General features: G+C 38.2%; 1 protein-coding gene across 3 annotated transcripts in view; it reads right to left on the reverse strand.

Moving 5' to 3' along the window:
• SHPRH (SNF2 histone linker PHD RING helicase) overlaps positions 1-20,681 on the reverse strand; it is a 47,520-nt gene extending 26,839 nt beyond the window's left edge. The window contains exons 1-14 of one of the 3 annotated variants that reach the window (XM_010707141.4): positions 20,441-20,681; positions 19,820-19,898; positions 18,243-18,916; positions 17,657-17,786; positions 15,739-15,951; positions 15,338-15,416; positions 14,046-14,196; positions 12,099-12,204; positions 11,339-11,595; positions 10,242-10,928; positions 6,617-6,868; positions 4,934-5,012; positions 2,834-2,997; positions 2,476-2,732 (exon numbers count right to left, since the gene is read on the reverse strand). In XM_010707141.4, the coding sequence (XP_010705443.2) occupies positions 2,476-2,732; positions 2,834-2,997; positions 4,934-5,012; positions 6,617-6,868; positions 10,242-10,928; positions 11,339-11,595; positions 12,099-12,204; positions 14,046-14,196; positions 15,338-15,416; positions 15,739-15,951; positions 17,657-17,786; positions 18,243-18,884 (3,017 nt within the window). In that variant the 5' untranslated portion in view covers positions 18,885-18,916; positions 19,820-19,898; positions 20,441-20,681. Of the gene's footprint in view, positions 1-2,475; positions 2,733-2,833; positions 2,998-4,933; positions 5,013-6,616; positions 6,869-10,241; positions 10,929-11,338; positions 11,596-12,098; positions 12,205-14,045; positions 14,197-15,337; positions 15,417-15,735; positions 15,952-17,656; positions 17,787-18,242; positions 18,917-19,819; positions 19,899-20,440 lie in introns of all 3 variants that reach the window. The other 2 variants (XM_019612894.3, XM_019612895.3) reach the window with 2 other exon arrangements.
• Between the last annotated feature and the right edge of the window lie 515 nt (positions 20,682-21,196).

The following is a 21,196-nucleotide window of genomic DNA, read 5'->3' on the forward strand; positions in this document are numbered from 1 at the left end:
TTCTTTTGTGCTAGTTCTTCCGTCATCACATCTTTGTTGTTATGCCTTTCCTGTTATATTGATCTGTCCAACTGCTACACCACAATAATACGGAATTAAAACTGCCATGCTGCGTAGCATGAGATACTACATTACATGCACACAATGGCTGTGCAAATATTTATTAGAGAGTAAACTTTAACAAAACAAATTTTTATCAGCTGTTCTTTCAGATATGATTTTCCCCTAAACTGAGTATGTCAAGAGATTGGCATCTAGTAAAAACAGTGAGAAGTAAGACAAGAAAAAAAAATTAGAACCAGGAAGAAGGCAAAATATGTTGCTCTGTTATAGCAGAGAACTGGAAACAGTCAAAAATAGATCTCATTTTGCTAGAAGATGAGAGAACAAAATGAGAAATGAAAACAGTCATGAGAGACTATATTTCTCTCTCCATCAGCAATCTAAACATGCAAAACACATTAAATATTGAAGTAATGTATATGTGGAAAGAAAACAGTGATGATTAGCAAGCACATTATAGACTTCCTTTTCTACATTTGTTTGTAATTGTATTTCTTCAGAGGAATTTAGTTAGAAGTAAATTAGCTGAAAAGAAAAATAAAGGAAAGAGGGACAAGTAAGGAAAGAAGTGAGGAGGAAATAAAAAGGAAGCATAAAGAATAGCTTGAAGTAAGGCCAAGGGACAAATTCAGAAAAAGAATTATGTGAAGAGATGTGAAAGTAAAATGCAACAACAGTCTACTGAATCTGACCTGAGGCTGCTACTATGACCAACTAATTACTGTTGTGAAAGGATAATACCCTTCTACCCTCCTGGAAATCTGCTTCTCACTTCATTCACTTTAAGGAGAAATATTTACTACTTGATGTATGTTGCTATAGAAGTTAGGAAGACACTACTTGTGTGCAGTCTCTGCCCAAGCATGCAAGAAGGGTATCCCTGACCATGCCTTTAAATGACTTTTCTTGCAACACTGTTCTATTTACGTAATTGGTTCCCCAAGTTCCTATTCTGGTATAATACCAGAGCAGGCTTTAAATTACTATAATCATAATTTATAATTAGCATAATTCTGCAGATGTACTAATAAAGACACAACACACCTGCTACTCGTAGTCTGATGTTTCTACCACTACTGCCTCCCTTTTGTTCTTAAAACTAGTGCCTTCAAGAAAAATTACAAAAGCAATAGTAATAGCAATAGGTTTGGTTCACCAATACATACAAATAGTGCTTGGAAACAACTTTTCATAGTATATATCATCCTGAGATAGATTTAATTTTCATTGTTCTTTTTTTTGTTTTTTTTTTTGTTTGTTTGTTCGTTTTTCTTTTTAACCACAGTTATTATGCAGCTGTCACTCTTGATTGAGGCTTTCCACTAGAATCACTGCAGCTCACTAAGCTGTTTCCAACATGCAGTTTTATACATTTCTTTTACACTCCACTGGCACATCTGAATACAGATTATGTTGTAGGGACATAGATTTTTCCCTTGTTCTCTTCTCTTGCTTCCGCATTAGTAGAATGTGAGACAAAGTGGCACAGCACAGTGACTACCACTGGTCCCTGGTGAAATAGCTGCGAAGTCAGTTAGAGCTGCTTAGACACACTGAAGGTGCCCTGTATGATGAACAGGAAGGAACAGACATAGGATTTCACAAGAGGATGGAAAGAAATTGAAAAGATGACCAAACACAGGAAATAGTAGGAATAATATTGCTAGTAATGAAGTACATGTTCGTCCTTGCTTGTAGCTTAAAAATGAAACAATGTAAGGAATGCTCTAATATTTTCAAAAAGAAACACCTTGTTCTCAAAAGCCTCCTCCAAAGGCATAAAAAAAATAAATAAGTAGCCATGTTTTTCAGAGAGTGCTAGCAACATAGTTTAGGCCTAATAAAGACTAAGACCCAGCTGGATGCTATTTGCAGAGCACCTATGAAAAGGGTGATTATAAAAGCATGGAGAAAAAAAAAAAAAAAAAAAAGCAGCTTTCACATTCTGATCTACATTTACTAGTTGTACAACCTCACATTAAAAAAAAAAAATTGATTTAAAGAACTAGTCCTGCTTATTCATTTTCTTGGTTGTTCTTATTCACGAAAGTGAGCTTTGTAGGAAAGAAGAAAATTGGTGTTCTTGTTTAAAACTGAAAAAGAATGTTTCATTTCACACTGTGTCACCTGCAACATCCTAGTATGCAATAGCATCATAAGCCTAACTTGTTACTGCACAACCAATTGTCTCTCAGTACTATTTATGTTCTTTAGCACAAGAATTACACTAACTATCCTACTGTCTTCAATTCAACCTCTGATGTCAGTTAGCTGGGCACTGACATAGTTGCATAGTTAACTAAAGAAGTTTATTAGGCTTGTTTAAAAGTTGTATAAGATAATGCATTGTTAGGGTCAACTGAAGTTTTGTTTTAGATAAAGCAAATCACTTAGGAACTGATAAAAACTCACCTCTTCTGTAAAGGCAAGAACTCTCCTCGAACAGCTTGTGGATGACAGCAGGCCTGCCTCAGCCGCAACAAAGGGTACAGAATGGATGTCACAGTCCTTCTATCTAGGCTACTAAGCTTAAGAGTCCAATCTGAAATCTTCCTGAGTTTTGCCAAAGCATCCTGGCAGCACACCTCATGCTGGCGATGATAGAAGTGTCTCTCCACAGGAGAAAAGTGAAGCCAGTGTATATTTTCTGTCTGAGGGGGAATTTGAATCTGCAATTAAAAAGAAAAAAAAAAAAAAAAGAAATTTGTAAATAAAGCTGTAAGTCATCTTCATAAATTTTAAAACAAAAAAATCTTTTCTCAATTCTTACTTGGTCGATCACATCTTTCTTTGCTGATCTCCACATTATCTTGGCAATCAGACTGTAGAGAGGCTGGGAATTTTTCCTACAATAAGGTCGATATAAAAGCTGGTCCCACCAATGTTTGACCCAGTAAGGATCAATTCCAAGGAAAAGGACTAATCCATATAGGTCTGCCAAGAAAAGGAAGTTTTACATGTTTTTAATACTTCAGAATATGCCTCCAAAAAAAAAAACAACTTAATTTTCACAGAAAGTTTACTATACCTGAAGCAAATATATTTTAGCTATCACCTTTTCCAGTCATTCCCTCAAAAAATTAGTTACCAGGAGGCAGAGGACTAGGTGTGGAAGAGGAGCCTCTCCTTTGGTTAGTTGTTGATTTTTATAGAACTTGTTGGAGTATGGCTGTTTGTGAGACAATTCCCTGACTTCAAGTTCAGCTGAACAGACTGATGAATCTAAACCTACTCAAAGTAAGGGTGAGAGGCAGAAATTACATGACTGCATATGGTTAGCTAAGTTTGCCAGCTTTTTCTCAAACAATATTGCTCAGTATTATTACTTCACAGCCTGCTGTGCACCAACTGTCTGCTCACCATCCGAAAGTGGCTGTAATTCAGGAGACATTCACTCTTCAACTATAGCAGCAGAAATTAACAAAATGCATTACTATTTTTTCTTATCTTGACAGAACAGAACTTGCTAATTCTGCCTAATTCAGAAGTCCATCATTTTGAGAGGAAAAACTTCTAGAACACACTAACTTTAAACTTGTACCCGAAACTTACTGGAAAACTACAGGAGTACACATGAAAAGTGCTTCACGTGAACAGCATGGAAACAGACACATGCAAGAGTACTCTCAAGTTCTTTAAGACCTGGTAGTGGCTACATTCTTCACTCTTTTAGCTTGATGATAATCTCAGTATTCAGCTGAGAGCCATAAAACATTCACCATATACATCTTAAGGGATGGGAAGCAAACTCCTGTAACCTTATCTGCACAGGAAGAGAGTGATTCTTACTTTATTACAGCAGTGGCAGGTACAGATTCAAATTAGCAGTTTTCATGTCCTGTATGACAGGGGCCCCTATGCATAGCCTGAGTGACAGACCAGCACATATTACAGACAATATGATGTTTCAGATATGTATCAAATCAATCCTATCACACATAAGGGACTCAATCAAGGTAATTGAGACAATCAAATCAGTCACTATCTACTTCAGTGTTTTCTTAATTAATTATGAGTGCTCTAATATATGTACATATAGATTTTATTCACATTTCCATAATGGATTAATATCCAATACTGACTTTTACAATGATTTCGTATCTTAACAAAAGACTAGGAATGTACATAAATGCCTACACTGATTCATCCACTTTCAAACTGATTGCCTCAATGTGTGGCCTTTATTCCTAAATCCACCAGAGAACACAGGGAGCTCAAAAGATTCAGTTAGTTCCCTTTCTTTACTCCTATGTTTGTCTAAAGCCTGTCTGCAAAAACTGAGTACCTCACAAAAAAGATGAGACAAATGACACCTAACACACAGCTCCCTACTCCACAACTCATCTTAATTCATTAAGTCCTTATATAGACTTAAAACAGTTTCACAGAGCTTTATTTTAATATGATTTCTAGAATTTATATTAATGGTTGGTAGGTACATAGCAGACAGTGCCCACAGTATTTCTTACAAGGCTAAACAAAAAGCAAATACAGCACGACTTGCTGTATTTGAGAGATTTTACAACCAGAGCAAACTCTATTTAGTTATAATAGAGAGGTTAACAGTTACCCACTCTGATATGGAAGAAAAGGCCTGAGACAGCTGCTTGATACATAGCTTCTCCTTTCCTAGAAGTACTTTTCCTAGCCCAGGGAAATGAAATCTCAGCTCTGCAATTTTTATATCAATACATTTACTGATGACTTTATTACATACTTACAGCTTCTGACTTGCAAAATAAGAGCACAATGTTAATTCTGAGCAAAACTTGCAGACATTTCAACTGCAGACACTTCAACTGCTTCAAACAACTGCCTAATCATTAGAACAAGGAAAACTCACAGCTAACACCACGGCAATAAATCTCACCTTCTAATCCTCGCTGCACGGGAGTGCCACTGACACACCAGCGATTGATTCCACTTAAACGGAGTGCCATTTCAGCAGCCTAGAAAAAAAGGCAGAACTAACAGAAAGGAAAACCAAGTAGTAATATTTTCAGACTGTGTTCCCCTATTTCTTTTTGTTCAGAATACATTTTCAGTCTAAAAAAATTAGCCTAACTATAAGCAGCATCAGTACAACATATTATAAAAACATGTCCACTCTGAAGAAATCAAGTGCAATCAAACGTTCACAAGAGACAAACAGTTAGCAAAAGTGGTGTGCATAAAAGGAACACTATGATCTATACACCATTATGTAAGCAAAACTTTTGTCTGCCCATCTTGGACAAAGACTGGAAAAGGACTATTTAAAGTTATCTACCTCTGCAGACCTAAGAATTTCCAGAGACACTGTAGATTATTTTTTAACTTCTAGATCCAAGCTACATATCTAAACCTCTGAATCATGTTACAGAACAGGCTAGCACTGTTTGAAAATTATCAAACATATACAACGTGGTGACCTAGTTCTTTGAACTATCAGTATAGATTAGGCTTTTTTTGAGCTGGATATATTTCACAGTCTGCTAAAATTTCAACAGGAGGAACATTTAATAATAAAAGTCTCCAACAGAAAATGTACTTTGAAAGAAGAAGATACAAGGACAAATGACCCAAGCAGAGTGAACGTTAGGAGCTGGGGGAGGCTAATTTAATTACTTTAATAAGCCCGTCAAAACCTTTTCATAGAATCACAGAATCGCTCAGGTTGGAAAAGACCTTAAATATCATCAAGTCCAACCATGACCTAACCACACTACCCTAACTCTAACAACCCTCTGCTAAATGTCCCTGAGCACCACATTCACATGGTTTTTAAACACATCCAGGGATGGTGACTCAACCACCTCCTCGGGAGGCTATTCCAGTGCTTCACAACCCCTTCTGTAAAGAAGTTTCTCCTGATATCCAATCTAAACTTACCCTGGCACAACTTGAGGCCATTTCCCCTCCTCCTGTCACCTGTCACCAGTGAGAAGAGACCAACCCTGCTCTCACCCTAAGCACCTTTCAGATATTGGAAGAGAGCAATAAGGTCTCCCCTCAGTCTCCTTTTCCCCAGACTAAACAGCCCCAGTTCCTTCAGTCTCTCCTGGTAGGGCATATTCTCCAAGCCCGCCACAAGCCTTGCTGCCCTTCGTTGGACCTGCTCCAGCACCTCCATGTCCTTTCTGTGCTGAGGTGCCCAAAGCTGAATACAGTACTCGAGATGAGGCATCACCAGCGCCCAGTACAGGGGCAGGATTACTTCTCTAGTCCTGCTCAACACACCATTCCTGATACAGGCCAGGATGCCATCGGCCTTCTTGGCCACCTGGGCACACTGCTGGCTCATATTCAGCCGACTGTCCATCAGTACACCAAGGTTCCTTTCCATTAGGCAGCTTTCCAGCCACTCCTCCCCAAGCCTTTAGGGTTGCCTGGTGTTGTTGTGACCAAAATGCAGGACCCAACACTTGGCCCTATTGAAACAGTTTACCTTGGCCCATCAGTTCAGGCTATCCAGGTCCCTCTGTAGTGCCTTTCTCCCCTCTGGCAGATGAACACTCCCTCCCAATTTGCTTCAGGTTAAATAACACATGACTGGGAATGTCATACGTCATACCTTTGCAGTAGTACATTCAACCATTTGTGCTTCATCAAGGCAGATCCTCCACCACTCCACTGCTACTAAGGGGCTCGGGATGGCCATGTAGCGCTTCTGGTTCCTGAAACGGCGCCCATCTTCGCTGTTGCTATGGGGTATGTCCACATAGTTCAGTTCAGTACGGAGGACATCGTACGTTGTGATAACCACATCCTGCTCTGCCAACATGTGTGGCTGCAAAAAACCATGCTTCTTCACACCTTGATACACCTACGTTGATTTGTTAGCAATAATATAAGAGAAAAGAATTCAACATTAATAAAAAAGCTAAAATATCAGTATAGCTTAATACATGCATACTTTCAGAAGTGTTCTTCATAAAATAAGACCTGTATTCATAAAGTAACATAGTGGAAAAATGTTAATAATACAGATAATAAATGCAATACTTTGATGCAAATTTTTATGTATTATTTATATATGCACAAGACTTCAAACATTGATTTTTTTCTCACTTGAAGAAAAGAAATTTTATGATTTGCTACAACAGTTACCTGTTGCAAAAGTTGTAGGCAAGATTAAACATCCTGTTACATTGCAAGAAACATTCTGTCACTCAGTGTCACACATTCTCTGCTCTCATTTACTGCAGCTGGACACTGCCTTTCTCCTCTAATTCCCCTTATCATCCACCCCATAATAATTCCACAAGGAGAAAAACAGTGGTATGCAGCAAAATAACAAATAGTTAAAAACAAAGTGAAACTTCGGGTAATCTCTTACCTACAAAAACAATCTTTAAAAAGAGTCATGAAATGCAAAGAATACCCCAGGGAGAAAAAATCCCTGTGCACTGATAGAGTTCTATTATAAATCCTTCATAGCAGCACTTGTTCCAGTATCAGCATTTTTCTAATGTCCCTCATCATTTTAAGTGTAATCCTTTTGGAAACACAGCAGTTTAAAACAAAAAAAATTACAAGTTAAATCAAACATTCTATTATGTTTCCCCATAATCTCACTCTATATCTAAAGAAAACACACCTAATATTATGTCTCAATATGTAAGAATATCAAAACATGATAATGTATGGCACAAGAGACAATTTTACCAATAAAATATATTTAGCAGAAACATGTTTTGTCATCTTCAGCATTTCTAGCTAAAAGCAATTACTATCAGAGATACATAGCAATTTATCTGTTATGAAGAAAAAAAATCACATTATTTCTCGTTTTCTATTTATCTCAGGAATGTACCTCAAAATAACAGGCATCCATTACTTTCTTCAAAAATTTTAGCAATGAGTATGCCTTGCTATTCACCTAGACCTCTATTAATATTTAATATTAATCCTAATATTAAAATATTTAAGATTTGCTTCTCACAGATATAGGGATATCCCCCCCATCTTCATAGGAACAATAATTCAGTTTCATCTTCGAACAGTGATTATCTTTTTGTACTTCTCTCATTCTGAGATTTTATGATTACATAAACACTTCAATCAAGACAGTCTGTTCTCAACTAAAATTGTCTATGAACACTTGCTTTTATTAAGAATACTGCATTGTCTCCCTAGTCCTTCAAATCACAACAAATCTTTAATGTGCTCTTAAGGCAACAAATAGTTAAAAATACCAATCACAGAATGGCCAGGGTTGGAAGGAACTTCGAGGATCATGAATCTCCAACCCCCTGCCACATGCAGGGCCACCAACCTCCACATTTAATACTAGACTAGGCTGCCCAGGGCCCCATCCAATCTGGCCTTAAACACCTCTAAGGATGGGGCATCCACAATCTCTCTGGGCAGCCTGCTCCAGCACCTCACTACTCTTGATAAAGAACTTCACCCTGACATCCAAGCTAAATCTTCCCTCCTTCAACTTAAAACCATTTCCCCTTGTCCTGCTGTTATCTGCCCTTTCAAAGAGTTGGCTCCCCTCCTGTTTGCAGGCTCCCTAATACCAAAATTGATTTGATCCTATGACTCCTTAATTATTTACCCTCCCTCTTCAGCCCCTGATCTGTTTACTTTCCAGTGTTGACTTCAACTGTTTATTCTCAATGTCACACTGCAGTAATCTTCTTGTTCCACATTTCTGCTTATGGCAACAAAGTTTTTGTCAACTGAAATAAATGCTTGCAGAAAATTCTCGTTCAGGTTAACGCACGTGAACAAGGGAGAGAGAAAGAAGACTAAAATCAAAATGCTGAAACACAGCATACTCACAGAAGCAACTGTTAAGAAAAAACAGCTACCAAAGTCTAATGATCTCTCCTCAGCATTTATGAACAGATTTTCTGGAGATCTGCAACTTCACCAAGCTTTGATTGTTTCCACAGCAGCAGGAAAAGACAACCTGCTGCAAAGCAAGGTCTATGGATAAATTATAATTCGTCACTCTATTATACAAAATCATTACAATTTCATATAGGTCATAAGCAGTACAAAATCTGTTAACATGGGAAAGTGGTTCTTTGAAATGCCTGCACTCTTTTCATACCAACTTCATAGAAAAAAATAAATGGAAACAGCACCAAAAGCCAGCATGGATGGCTTACAGTTGACAGTTAAAAGAAAATGTAAACTGTCTTAGAATACAAGATGCCACTAAAGAGCTGACATCTAGTATTTCATTGGTTTTACTGCTACTATTCTGACAGTTTCCAAAGCCAGGATAAAACTCAGACTGGGCCCCAGGAAAACTGTGCAGGTTATGCATTTGTTAGCCATGGCATTAAAGCTAGACGTCTAAGCTAGTTATGGACTACTCACACAAACAGCTTACTGGTGGCCTAGATTTCAGTTGTACTTTGGACATCCATGTAGATATCAGATATATTCCTGGACACAAAGATTCCTCTCCTTATCAACTTACAACTACTGCTATTTTATTCAAAAATAAGGGACCTGTAGTTCTCTGAGCCCTTCAACATTACAAACATTCTTGCTTATTATAAATACAACGGACAAGACTTGACTACATCATTAGCCACTTAATAGTTTGCATTGGAAGGGACCTTCTAGATCATCAGTTCAATTATTTGCCTGACCTAGAAATAAATTAATTCTGGTAAAAGATTATGCTTACTCTCTAATACTACGATAAGTATATATATATATATATATATATATATATATATATATATATATATATATAAAAAAGTACACTCTTTACCTACTGAAACTTTAATTTTTATCTGGAACTAAATGAGAAACAACTGTCAGAGAGCTATGGGCATAACTATACAGTTGACTGCCACAACTCTTCTATAGCCAGATCTCTTTAATTCCCTTGGTAATTTTTAGAAAAAAGATGACATCACAGTTTCCCTTCTTAGAAATTACGTTGTACTACATGAAATTTGCTTCTGTAAGACAAAGACATCTAGTCCACTGTATTGTCTCCCAATGATCAACTAGTAAGAAAAAAATAGAAGAACTAAATGCAGATAGTTTGTTCTGGAAACAAACACCCCGTGTGGTGCCAAAACAGAAGTGTTGGTGTAATAGGAAGGCATACAGAATTCTAGGAGGCAAGACAGATACTTCTAAAATTTACAAAATACAGAGACAGATAGGAAACTCTGAGCTGTAATAAAGACTCTCCAGAATTTGAAGTTATCTCCTCTTACCAGAACTCGAAGAGATGATGATCTCACATGCCTGTTGATCTCATCTACCCACTGATGACAAATTGAACTTGGAGAAATGATCAGAGTCGCTCCTGTGGAAACTGGTTTCATTGCCACAAGGCAATGGGGACAGTAAAAGGGCTTGATTTTCAAGTTCTCCTCTTTATAGTTTACACATTCTGCATGCTGCCATAAGTGGCATTTCAGGCACTGCACACGAGCTTTATAGTCAACCAATCCAAGCTCACCACAGATGCATTCAAAACGATATTCAGAGGTATTAAATGGAAATACAGAGCTGGTCCGTTGCACGCTACTGCTAGCATGTTCTTGTGAATGTGAAGACCTTGGGATTTCCTGCTGGGCATCAGCTGCATTTTTAGAAACATCAAAATCAGGATGACTGCTAATGTCACCGGAAACGAGGAGCTTGCCGTGCAAGTCCGGAGATTTGGAGACCACAGCTTTCTGCTGAATGTTATTCTCTTCCATAGAGTTCTCATTATCTGTTTCAGATTTCCTGTCATTTTTGTTAGTTGCACAATAATCGTGTTCTTCTGTGGGAATACTTGTCCTTAAAATCCCTTTACGAACATCTGCAGAAGTGACACCGCTATCTTTTGATTCTTTGGTTTGAGTATTGGCATCAGACAACTGCTTCTGAATCCTTTCTGAAGTCTTTGCTATCTACAAAGTAAAATTAACCAAGTTTGTCAGACTTCTTCCTTTATTTAAAGGAAGGAAAAACAATAATATCAAGGCACTGATTTTAACATTTTATATAGCTAAACCCTGAAACCAGACATTTAACACTTACTAGAATTTACCACACAACTTCATGGTAAAAACCAAGAAACCTGCCTGCTTCTACAGCAGTATTGCAAAAGTATTAGTTAAATGTTTTTATGCCAGATTTAACCTTCTTACAATCTGCTTCTTCACAAAATTCAAAGCAAATGGTGCAGCTTTTGTTTTTACAAATAAGCTAGCATCACAGAACCTGCATATACAGGCAACACAACTGACAGTGGTATGCAAGCAGTAGAAAGAGCTGTCTTCACAACATTCTTTGAAATAGCTACTGAAGCAAGTTGTACCTGTTCTTTGGTTCTCTCTCGTCTCTTCTGTTCCTTGTATTTCTTTCCCAGTTTGAAAGAACCAGCCAGACCGTGCCCTTTCACTTGTTCTACCACTTGTTCCGCTATTAATTTTTCCAGTGTTCTTTTGAGAAGCCGTCTATTTCTCTGTATGTCATACCTATATACAGCACTGATATACTTAAATATTGCAAAAATGGATGCTCCTTTCTTCACATTCATTTCCTTCACAGCTGCTAACACCATCACTCTTAAGCCTGCATTGTAAAATAAAAGCAAAAAAACTACAGCTCAGAGAAAATTAGAATGACCTTGGAGAATGAATATTAAATGATCTCCAAACACTGTCTGTGCTTATTGAAAGAAAAGCAAAAAAAAGCGTACAGGCAACAGTTTTGATTATGTGCTTTACTTGAGGTACAAAGCACTGTTTTTCATATGAGACATATGCACTCTAAGACAATACTAACAATAAAAGTTAGTCCCTTCTAATTTTCTTACTGAAATTTATTAAGACAATGTATTTTGGTTTAATGAATAAACAATTAATAAAAGACCTCAAGGTACATGTAATTCTGTAGCGCAAACATCTGAGTTGGTAACTTTTAAATGCAGATCACCTGTTTGTAGTACACAATCTTACACCACAGTGCAAAAGAACCACTGCATTCTGTAGAACCAAAGAGTGCCCCTGAACTCACACTCAAAGGCCATGAATTATGCCAAGAGGAAAACGTATTAAGTCATTAGAAATACTTACTGGGATACTGTATTTTTTCCTTCAATTTAAGTTCCATTTCTCTTGGTTTTTTCTTTTTACTTCCTTGTGAAGGTTGAGGTGGAACAAAGAAGTTCACAAGTTCACCCTAATGCAGACAACATTAAATAGTGTTATCAGCTCATAACTTTTCACAGTAATTCCAAACTCAATTTATCCTTTTACTTTTGGAAAAAAGCTTGAGCCACTACAGAAGTATGCACTCTTATGATGTGCACTCACTAATTTGGTCAGCTCATTTTAAGTATCCAGAATGATATCCTACTCCATTCAGCTTGATGTAAATAGCCTTCAGCATTCTACATTGGTAACTGAAGTGCAAGAGCAGCCCAGCAAGCCTCTTGAGTTCTCATCTATTTCAGAACTGAGCAGCAAGAATCTACAGCTGTAATTGATCAATGTTACTGATGAGGAAGGGCAGGGAGAGTACAGTATATATTTTATATATAGCCAGAAAGAGAGAGAGGGAGATAAGCAAAGTAACACAAGTTGAAAAGCCTAAATTATTTGAATAATAAACGAGTTTATCTTTTTAGGTTTTGCCCTAAATAACATTTACTCTGTAATTAGTGATTCAGGACTAGTGATTTAATTTAAGTTGATGCACACTCAAGAATCTGGATATAAAAAAGAATCCCAAAATGAGAACAAATTATCTGGTGCCAATATTTCTACGCTTAGTTGTTACACAGACACATGCTCTGACACTTCATTCATGTCATACAACTTTATTGATAAACAAACAAAATATTAGCTATCATGTCTGTTCCAACTAATTTTATAATTAAACAGTTTCACAAGTCCAGCTCTCCAAAAGCTGTGGTGACTAGCTATCATTGCCAGCCCATATCCAGACATTCTAGTGCTAATGCTGCTCTCTTCACAATCCTCAATGCTGGCCATGTGATACATTTGAGAAGAAATCATAGATGATCATAGAATGGCCAGGGTTGGAAGGGACCTCGAGGATCATGAATCTCCAACTCCCCTGCTGCAGGCAGGGCCACAGACCTCTGTATCCAATACTAGACCAGCCTGCCCAGGGCCCCATCCAGTCTGGCCTTAAACACCTCTAGGGATGGGGCATCCACAACCTCTCCGGGCAGCCTGTTCCAGCACCTCACCACTCTCTGTAAAGAACTTCCCCTTGACATCCAAGCTAAACCTCCCCTCCCTCAACTTAAAGCCATTTCCCCTTGTCCTGCAGTTATCTACCCTTTCAAAGAGTTGACTTCCCTCCTGTTTGTAGGCTCCCTTTAGGTACTGGAAGGCTGCAATGAGGTCACCCGACAGCCTTCTTTCCTCCAGGCTGAACAAACCCAGCTCCCTCAGCCTGTATTTGTAGGGGAGGTGCTCCAGTCCTCTAATAATCTTTGCCCCTCCTCTGGACCCTCTTACTCAGAGAATAAAGTCTTCAACTCATAAAATTGTAAGCAAGCAGGAGATTATGAACAGATGTGCAAGAATTCAAAATGGGGCATCCCACAGGAAAGGTGAGAGTATACGAAAGGATAAAGGCTCTCTTCCTTCAGAAAAAAACGATTTTTTTTTTATTTTTATGAAATATCAATTTCACAGGACACAGGAAAATAGAAATAAAAAGACAAAAAAAAATTGTTCCCAAATAAACCCATTTATTGTCTAATATTGAAAGGAAGCAGAAATCTTAAATTAGAGTATAACTCATCCTTATTTCTGCATAAAATGTCTGCCTAATGGATGTTTAATACTCACTAATAGAATGAATAGAAGGGGAGGGATTTCCAACATTGGAGACTAAGTTGCACATTTATGCTTCCACTATACTTGAATCCAGCTTTCATTTTGGACTTCCATAAAGCAGAAAACAAGGAACTCCAGGAAAAAAAAGCATTTCACTAATTCTGAAAAGTATTTTCTTCATAATAAATATTCCCATAATTTTCTCACCTCAGGTAATGTCAGATCATCTTGTTTAATGTCTTGTCGGGTGTGAGTCAGAATAAGAGCCAACACTTCTACTGTTTTTCCAAGACCCATCTCATCTGCCAAAATACCACCAGGCCATTGAGGTCCAGCAAATGGATATTCACGGATAACACTGAAATTCAAGTATATTCCCAAGTGAAAATCAGCAACAGAAAGGTGTGACAGAAGCACGTTTTGAGACAGACACACAGTACAGCTTCAGAAAAGTGAAGTTATTAATAAATGATGCCACTCCTTGAAAAGCTGAGCTGATAAGAGCTAGCAAGCTTGTTGGGTGCTCAAACTTGATAGAGATGTATGTGTATGCCAGGTATTTTTGCATTTTTTCCCTCTGAACAGGCCTTATCTTGCTAAACTACTATAGTATAGCATTAGTCTCCCTCTCTCTCTCATATATATATTATATATATTTATTAAAAAACTGAAAATTTACTACAACAGCAAAAAAGCAAACTAGCAAGACTCTTTTCTAACCAAAGTAAAACAGAGCTAATATGTAGGTTGCTCCAAAGGTAATGCCTCCTATTTGTTTCCTTGGAAAATGTAACAGATACAAAGAACACAATTACAGTATTTGATAGAGAAAATTTTCAGCCATAAACACTTTTTCAGCACAGTCACCACCATTAGCTATGCATTTCACCAGCCATGAAAAAGAACCTGCATGCAGCAGGTAAAAATCTGCACCAGCGAACCCACTGCCTTACTGTGCTGACATCCACTATTTGGTCTCCAATAGTGCTCAGCAAGCATCAATGAATATCAATGAGAGCAAGTTTTTCTGCATGGAGGAATTCAGTTCCACACCTTTGCTTCATCCACACTTCTGTGTCAGACACCATTTTGGTCAGACTGCCTCTCCGCTGCCATCTGTCACATAGCAACAAAATTTAACTGAATATTGGTGGGAAGGTTCAACCTCTACAGCCACACAATAGGCCAACATAAAATAGGAGGCATTACTTTCAGAGCAGCCCTCATAAATGCAACATCCAGCATTAATAGAAAACATTATATTGCCTCCTTCCTTTAGCTTTTAAAAAAATTGAAAGTGAAGGCTGAAGACTAGCATTCTTTTCAAATTAGAGCACTAATTTTGTAAATATACATCTGTACTGAAATTAATACAAGCAGCTTTAAGAATTATGTCCTTGAGATTTACTTGTTTAGCCATGTGTTATAAGCCAGTTTACTTTTAAAAAAACATAAAATATTTGAGGTGTTCACAGAAATAGATAAGCACAAAAACATACCAGCCAGTAAAGGGATTATAGTAGATTTTCACTCCATCCAGAGTGATGACCTCTCGCCATAAGAAATGCAGCGCATTTTCTATAGAGAAAGAGGTCATGTTACTATGACAAAGGTTTCTCCACAAACAGCATGCTAATTAGAACTGCTTAGCCATATGGTGACTCTTAAACACAAGGCAAACATCTACCTTCACCATGCTCGATGAGCAACAAGACCAATCACCTGCAGTTCGAAGCAGGTTTATTTTCTCATTTACTGTACTACCCAAAAGCTTTTATAAAAATGGTAATAAAACAATTAATTAAATTTCTAATGAAACAGCAAGAAGACATTACACTGACAATGCATTGCCATTTTCCTTGCTTATACAAGTTTTCCAAACCCATCTACTTGTCACCACCTGGAGTGCTTGTGAAGTTCTCCCGGTGAAGCATCCAATTCACAGCTTCACTTTGGTACGGCCTTAGAATGGGAATTAAGGCAGGATGCTGCACATCTTCTCTCAGTAGTTGCACATCCTGCTGATGGGTACGCCTTACAAAGTCATAAAGCTCTTCAATATTTTGCCGCTCTAACTCCATGTCAGATTCTTCCTCATCTTCCTCCAACACATCTGCATACACAAGAGATGCATTATCATGCACTTTTGGTCAACATTTCAGTAAGTTTTGCTACAACTTATTTAGAAACCACATGAAAGCAAAGCCTCAAAACCTCTTTCAAACATAAGTCATGACTGCACCTGACTCGGCTACCAGCAGTTTCCTAAAAGCTGATGTTAACACTCTATGGCCATTACACAGATGTACACAATTGGCAAAGCTCTTCCCTTAAGCACTGGAATAGGCTCCCCAGAGAGGTGGTTGAGTCACCATCCCTGGATGTGTTTAAAAACCATTTGGATGTGGTGCTCAGGAACATGATTTAGCAGAGGATTGTTAGAGTTAGGGTAGTATGGTCAGGTTATAGTTGGACTTGATGATCTTTAAGGTCTTTTCCAACGTGAGCAATTATATGATTCTATTCTATTTTTAGAATTCAGGGATAGCATGACCAGGTCTGATTTGATAAGCACCTTCTCCTAAAGATTTCCACCTCATACAGGATCACAAATAACTTACATTTCAGATTTAATGGGTCCGTCTTCTTAGAGAAGAAGGAGGAGAAATAACTGTGGGCAAAAGATTTGTACATTTTCCAAAAATAAGCCCTTTCTTGATAAAAGAACATATTTAAAACATCAAGAAAAATCTACTCAATCAGATTAAGTATTATTTTTAAATTATTAATCTGGTAAAAAAAATGGCAACAGAGGGACAATACGCGAGTCTCACCCTTTATATCAATGTAAGAACTCCAACAAATCATACTTCAGAAATTATAATCTAGCCTCCAGAGATGTATATCTGAGAGACTCAGAAAGGTCTCGTATTTTGAACAAAATTTGCATGTATTGGCATATGCAGAACATCAGCACCGTAGAACAAATATTCATGCAAAAATTCAAGGGTCAAAATTTTAGGAAACTGAAATAAGATCAAGCAACAAATGACTTAGAAGACAAGTTACAACAGTGTTTTAGGTCTCAAATAAAAGGAATGGTACCAGTAAAACAGCTTTTTGTACTTAGCTAGGAACAGCTGTACAACTCTACAGTTCAAAGAAAGATAGAAAGCCTAGCTAAAATTGGAAAGAAAGCCACAGTGTAACATTCTTCTCAGAAAACTAAAATTAAACCATCTACAAGGACATGAATGGGATGGATACACTGAGGAAAATAAATACATAGAAACAAAATGTAGGGATAGGAGCGGACATCTCCTTCATTTGTGTGCAAATCCATACTGCGATTTTCATTATAATGACTTTACAACAAAACTCTAACAAAAATTTTGTCGCCACAGTTGTGTGTTGGGCACCAACCTAGGAACAAATGTTTACTGAGTTGAATTCCTCTTTTTTTTTTTTTTTAAACAGTTCCTACGTAACTTGGATGAGTCACCCTACATCTAGTCAAACAATTCACAAGAATTAATGAAAGTTGCATTTACTCCCCAAACAGTGCAGTCGCAAGCTTCTATATGCCTCAGTACCTTATCTGCAGAGAAAAAATGTTATTATGTATAACCATAAGTTAATTAATATATGATTAATGATCAGATACTAATAGAGACAGATAATAGCTAATAATATTATCTAAAAAATAAAGCTGCTCTAGAGAGGAGGAATAACTTAAAAATGTCTCTTACATTTAAAATTATTAAAGTGACAGTTTTATAATTAAAATTTTTCATCAACATTCAATCAAATCACATTACCTGGAATTATGAAACTATAGAACTTTTCCATGAGTTTTTGAACTAGCTGATTAGCTTTTTTGGGTCTTCCACCTCCATCACTGAGAAACTCCGGTTTACTTAGCCCTGCTTCCAGAAGGTAGATTCCCACCTGAGAAATGTTTATAAAATTAATCATTTAATAAATTATCAGAACATCAAGAATATTATAAGCAGAAGAACATGAAAATAACAGTGCTAACTTTAACTACCAAATTTTCAAAATTAGCAGAAGCAAACAGGTATGATGAGCCTACCAAAATAGCTGTGTGAAAGATACAAAATGTCATAGGCAAAATTTCCCTTGATTCCTTCGAGTAGTACATTAGTAGCAGTGCAACAGTAAAAGGTAATTTTAGAAAAAAAAAAAAAAAAAAAACACAAGTAAAAAACATTTGCATAAGCATGTAGAAACTATATATGTCATCACATTATAAAAATACGATAGCTGCCAGACTTGTTAGTGGTTTTACTTTTTTTTATATATATATATATATAACATATTTTTTTAATAGTTCCAACAAAAAAAAAAAAAAAAGGAAAACAAAACAAATATAAGAATCAATACCTTTAGATTTTGACCCTCTCCAGGTCTTTGATAAAGTCCAATTATCTTTTTATTTTGCAACCACCTTAAGCCTTCCAATATTTCACCACTTAAAGTTGGTTCCACCAAAACAGTCTGCCCGTAAGCACCCAGGCATTCTTTTGTTCCATTACTGTACTCTTCTTCACTTCTTTTATTGACACAGACCAGCAGGTGATTGTCAGAGTCTCCTCTCATTAACATAAAGCCCCTTTCATGGATTTCCTCACTTACAACTTGCTCAGCAGGAAGATAAAAAGCAAGTTCTCCCAATAAAACTTTCCAGGACCCATCTGCGCGATAGGGCAAGACTACAATATTTAGCTGTACTGACATGGGAGTTGAGGTGGAATTAGAGTCTTCACCATCGTTAGCTGTCAAAAACTTCTCAGATTTTGACCGACTGTCACCTTTTTGAATGAGATCTTCATCAATGCTATCATCGTTTATAACAAAGAAGGATGCAGAGGAAGTGCTAGGACCTGGAACATCATCCTCAGTGGTCAATTCATCATCTAATGTCATCAACTCATTTCTCCGGTCCTCATGCATATTCCAACAGAGCAGTTTCTTCTCTGCCTCATCTATTTTTGATGGAGCTGCACGCTTTCGACGACTACTCATTTTGCTGTTTTTCTAAACAGTATTTTCAGTCTCTGTAAGATGAATTAGCATTAGTCAGTGATAAGTACTGCAAAATCAAATGCCCACACTGAAATTTCACTTTGCAGGAGCTGCTAAATTTTTCAGTAGATTGTTTTACAGAGCATCTCCTGCTCCCATGCAAAAAGCTGGACACAGAGCAATTTCTCTGTGCTCTGTTTTATTCTGCCAGACAGATACAGAGCAAGATTAACAAGAATGATGCAATTCAAAGCTGCTACTCAGAATCTTGTAGGACAGATATAAAAACAGAAGCAGTGGAATCTCTCAATGGTAGGAGTGGTGGGAGACAGTAAAAGAAACACCACAAACAAACATGAGGGATGAACAGGAGATTTGGAGGCAGAAGAGGGAGAAGACACACATTTCTCCTTTTCCTTCAAAAATTACATGTGAATTATACTTTAAGCAAACTCAGCAGAGAGCCTAAACTCTGAAATTCTGTCCTTAGAAGTCCTCACTGGCCTTCCTAAAAGCATCAAAGACTCGAACTTTCCAAATACAAACTGCTTCCAGCACAGCTCTTACTTAATCCAGATGCATTTCAGTGGGTCCAATCAGCAAAGTAAACACATCTTCTTACTGATTCTGACTAACCACAAAGCTACATCCAGGTACTCCTCCAGCTTGGGCACTAAAAACATTTTTAAAGATAAAATACTAGAAAATAAAGGATGTATGCTAACCACATAAATTGTTTACGCTGAACAAAAAGTATTTATGTACACACAAAGCAAATTAAGGAATATTAGACCTATCTAGGAAGTAACTACATACACAGGACAACATGGCCACGTTTAAATATAGATTTAAGGAGTCATCTTTTTTAAAATACTACTTTTTGACAACTGTAGTGGTTTTTCTAAGGAGCTTGAAGACAGTAATAGATTTCTTACCTCACATTACAGCACTTTCTTCAACAGTAAAGACAGAAAAATACTTAGACATCCATGTCAACTCAGCTTCTGCATATGACTGTCAATGAAACAAGGAGACAACTGCTAACAAAGTGTTGGAAGATGAGGATCTAACCTACTAACTCCTGTAACTCTAACGTTACAGGGTAATTGCAAGAAAAACAGACAAACCACCTGACTTTTGACAAATCTATAAAAGTCAAACATCTTTCGTTTGAAATGGAGGATTTCCTTATGAAGGACTTCAGCAATTGTGGCGTTTGAATTTCAAACACAGAGGAATTAAGGATAGAAAATACCTCAGTTTTTCCAACATAGCACTCAGGTGAGACGGGAGAATCGCTGACGCTTAAAAAAAATCAAACCCCAAGAGGTAGCGTATATCATAACCGAAGCAGGAAGATTCCAGCCATCGCACGGCTCCTTTGCACTTGATATTCCCCAGCAGGCTCCAGCCTCCAGCCCCCCCCCCAGAGCCCAGCAGGCAAAAGGCCCGCTCCCCAGAGGCCGCTCCGCTGGGCGCTACAGCGAAGCCAGGCGGACTTTTCCCACAGCGAGGACTCGGGAGGGCCCCCAGAGCACAGCCAACAGCCAACGCACCGCAGGGTAAGGCGGCGTTCCGCCCTCGCACGCAGCTCCTTCGTCCCTCAGAGCAGGGCCGTGCGGCCAATGTCCGGCAGAGGAAGACCACGTAGGGGAGGGGCGCCTCAGCCGACTGCGAAGTAGGAACGACCCCGAACGGGGGGGAGGCGGGCACAGGGATGCGCGCGCACCCGCCCCGGCCTGCTGGGCAACCAGTGGGATCCGTGGAAGGTGACAGCTCGTCCCGCCTTGCCCACGAACGTAGCAGGCAGCGTGACAGCGACGGTGCTGCGCAAGCGCGGTCAGCCCCCGCGGAGTAAAGGGGCGGGGAGTTCGTTGTTTGCCCGCAGAGGGGCGGAGCGGGAAGGAGGCGGTGACGTCGGGCGGGGAGTGCGCAGGCGTGTGGGGAGGGCGCGTTGTCGGCGCTGGAAGGGGCGGGGCGGGGGCTTCCCATTAAGTTGTACAACAGTTATTTAAAATGGGTGATTTCGGGCGGTTAGCGATGTAGAAGTGCAGAAGTGCCCAATGGATTTCTAACTGCAAATATTATTTCAGTAAAAACTAGGAACGCGTTTATCTTCTTGTGAAATAAGCAGATCCACACGCATGTATTATAAGAGTTGTAAATAAAGACATTGGAAAGCAATTCAAAACTAGAATTTTTTTTTCCTTAAGGCAGCTGCTTAGCCCGTTTGTTAATCTCTACAAATGAAACATACGGAACTGTTTTTGTGGCTGATTTAACACTGCTCCGAGCCGTAGGGCTCCTGTGGT

This window comes from Meleagris gallopavo, chromosome 2 (assembly GCF_905368555.1).
Source record: "Meleagris gallopavo chromosome 2, MGAL_WU_HG_1.1, whole genome shotgun sequence".
NCBI lineage: Eukaryota > Metazoa > Chordata > Aves > Galliformes > Phasianidae > Meleagris > Meleagris gallopavo.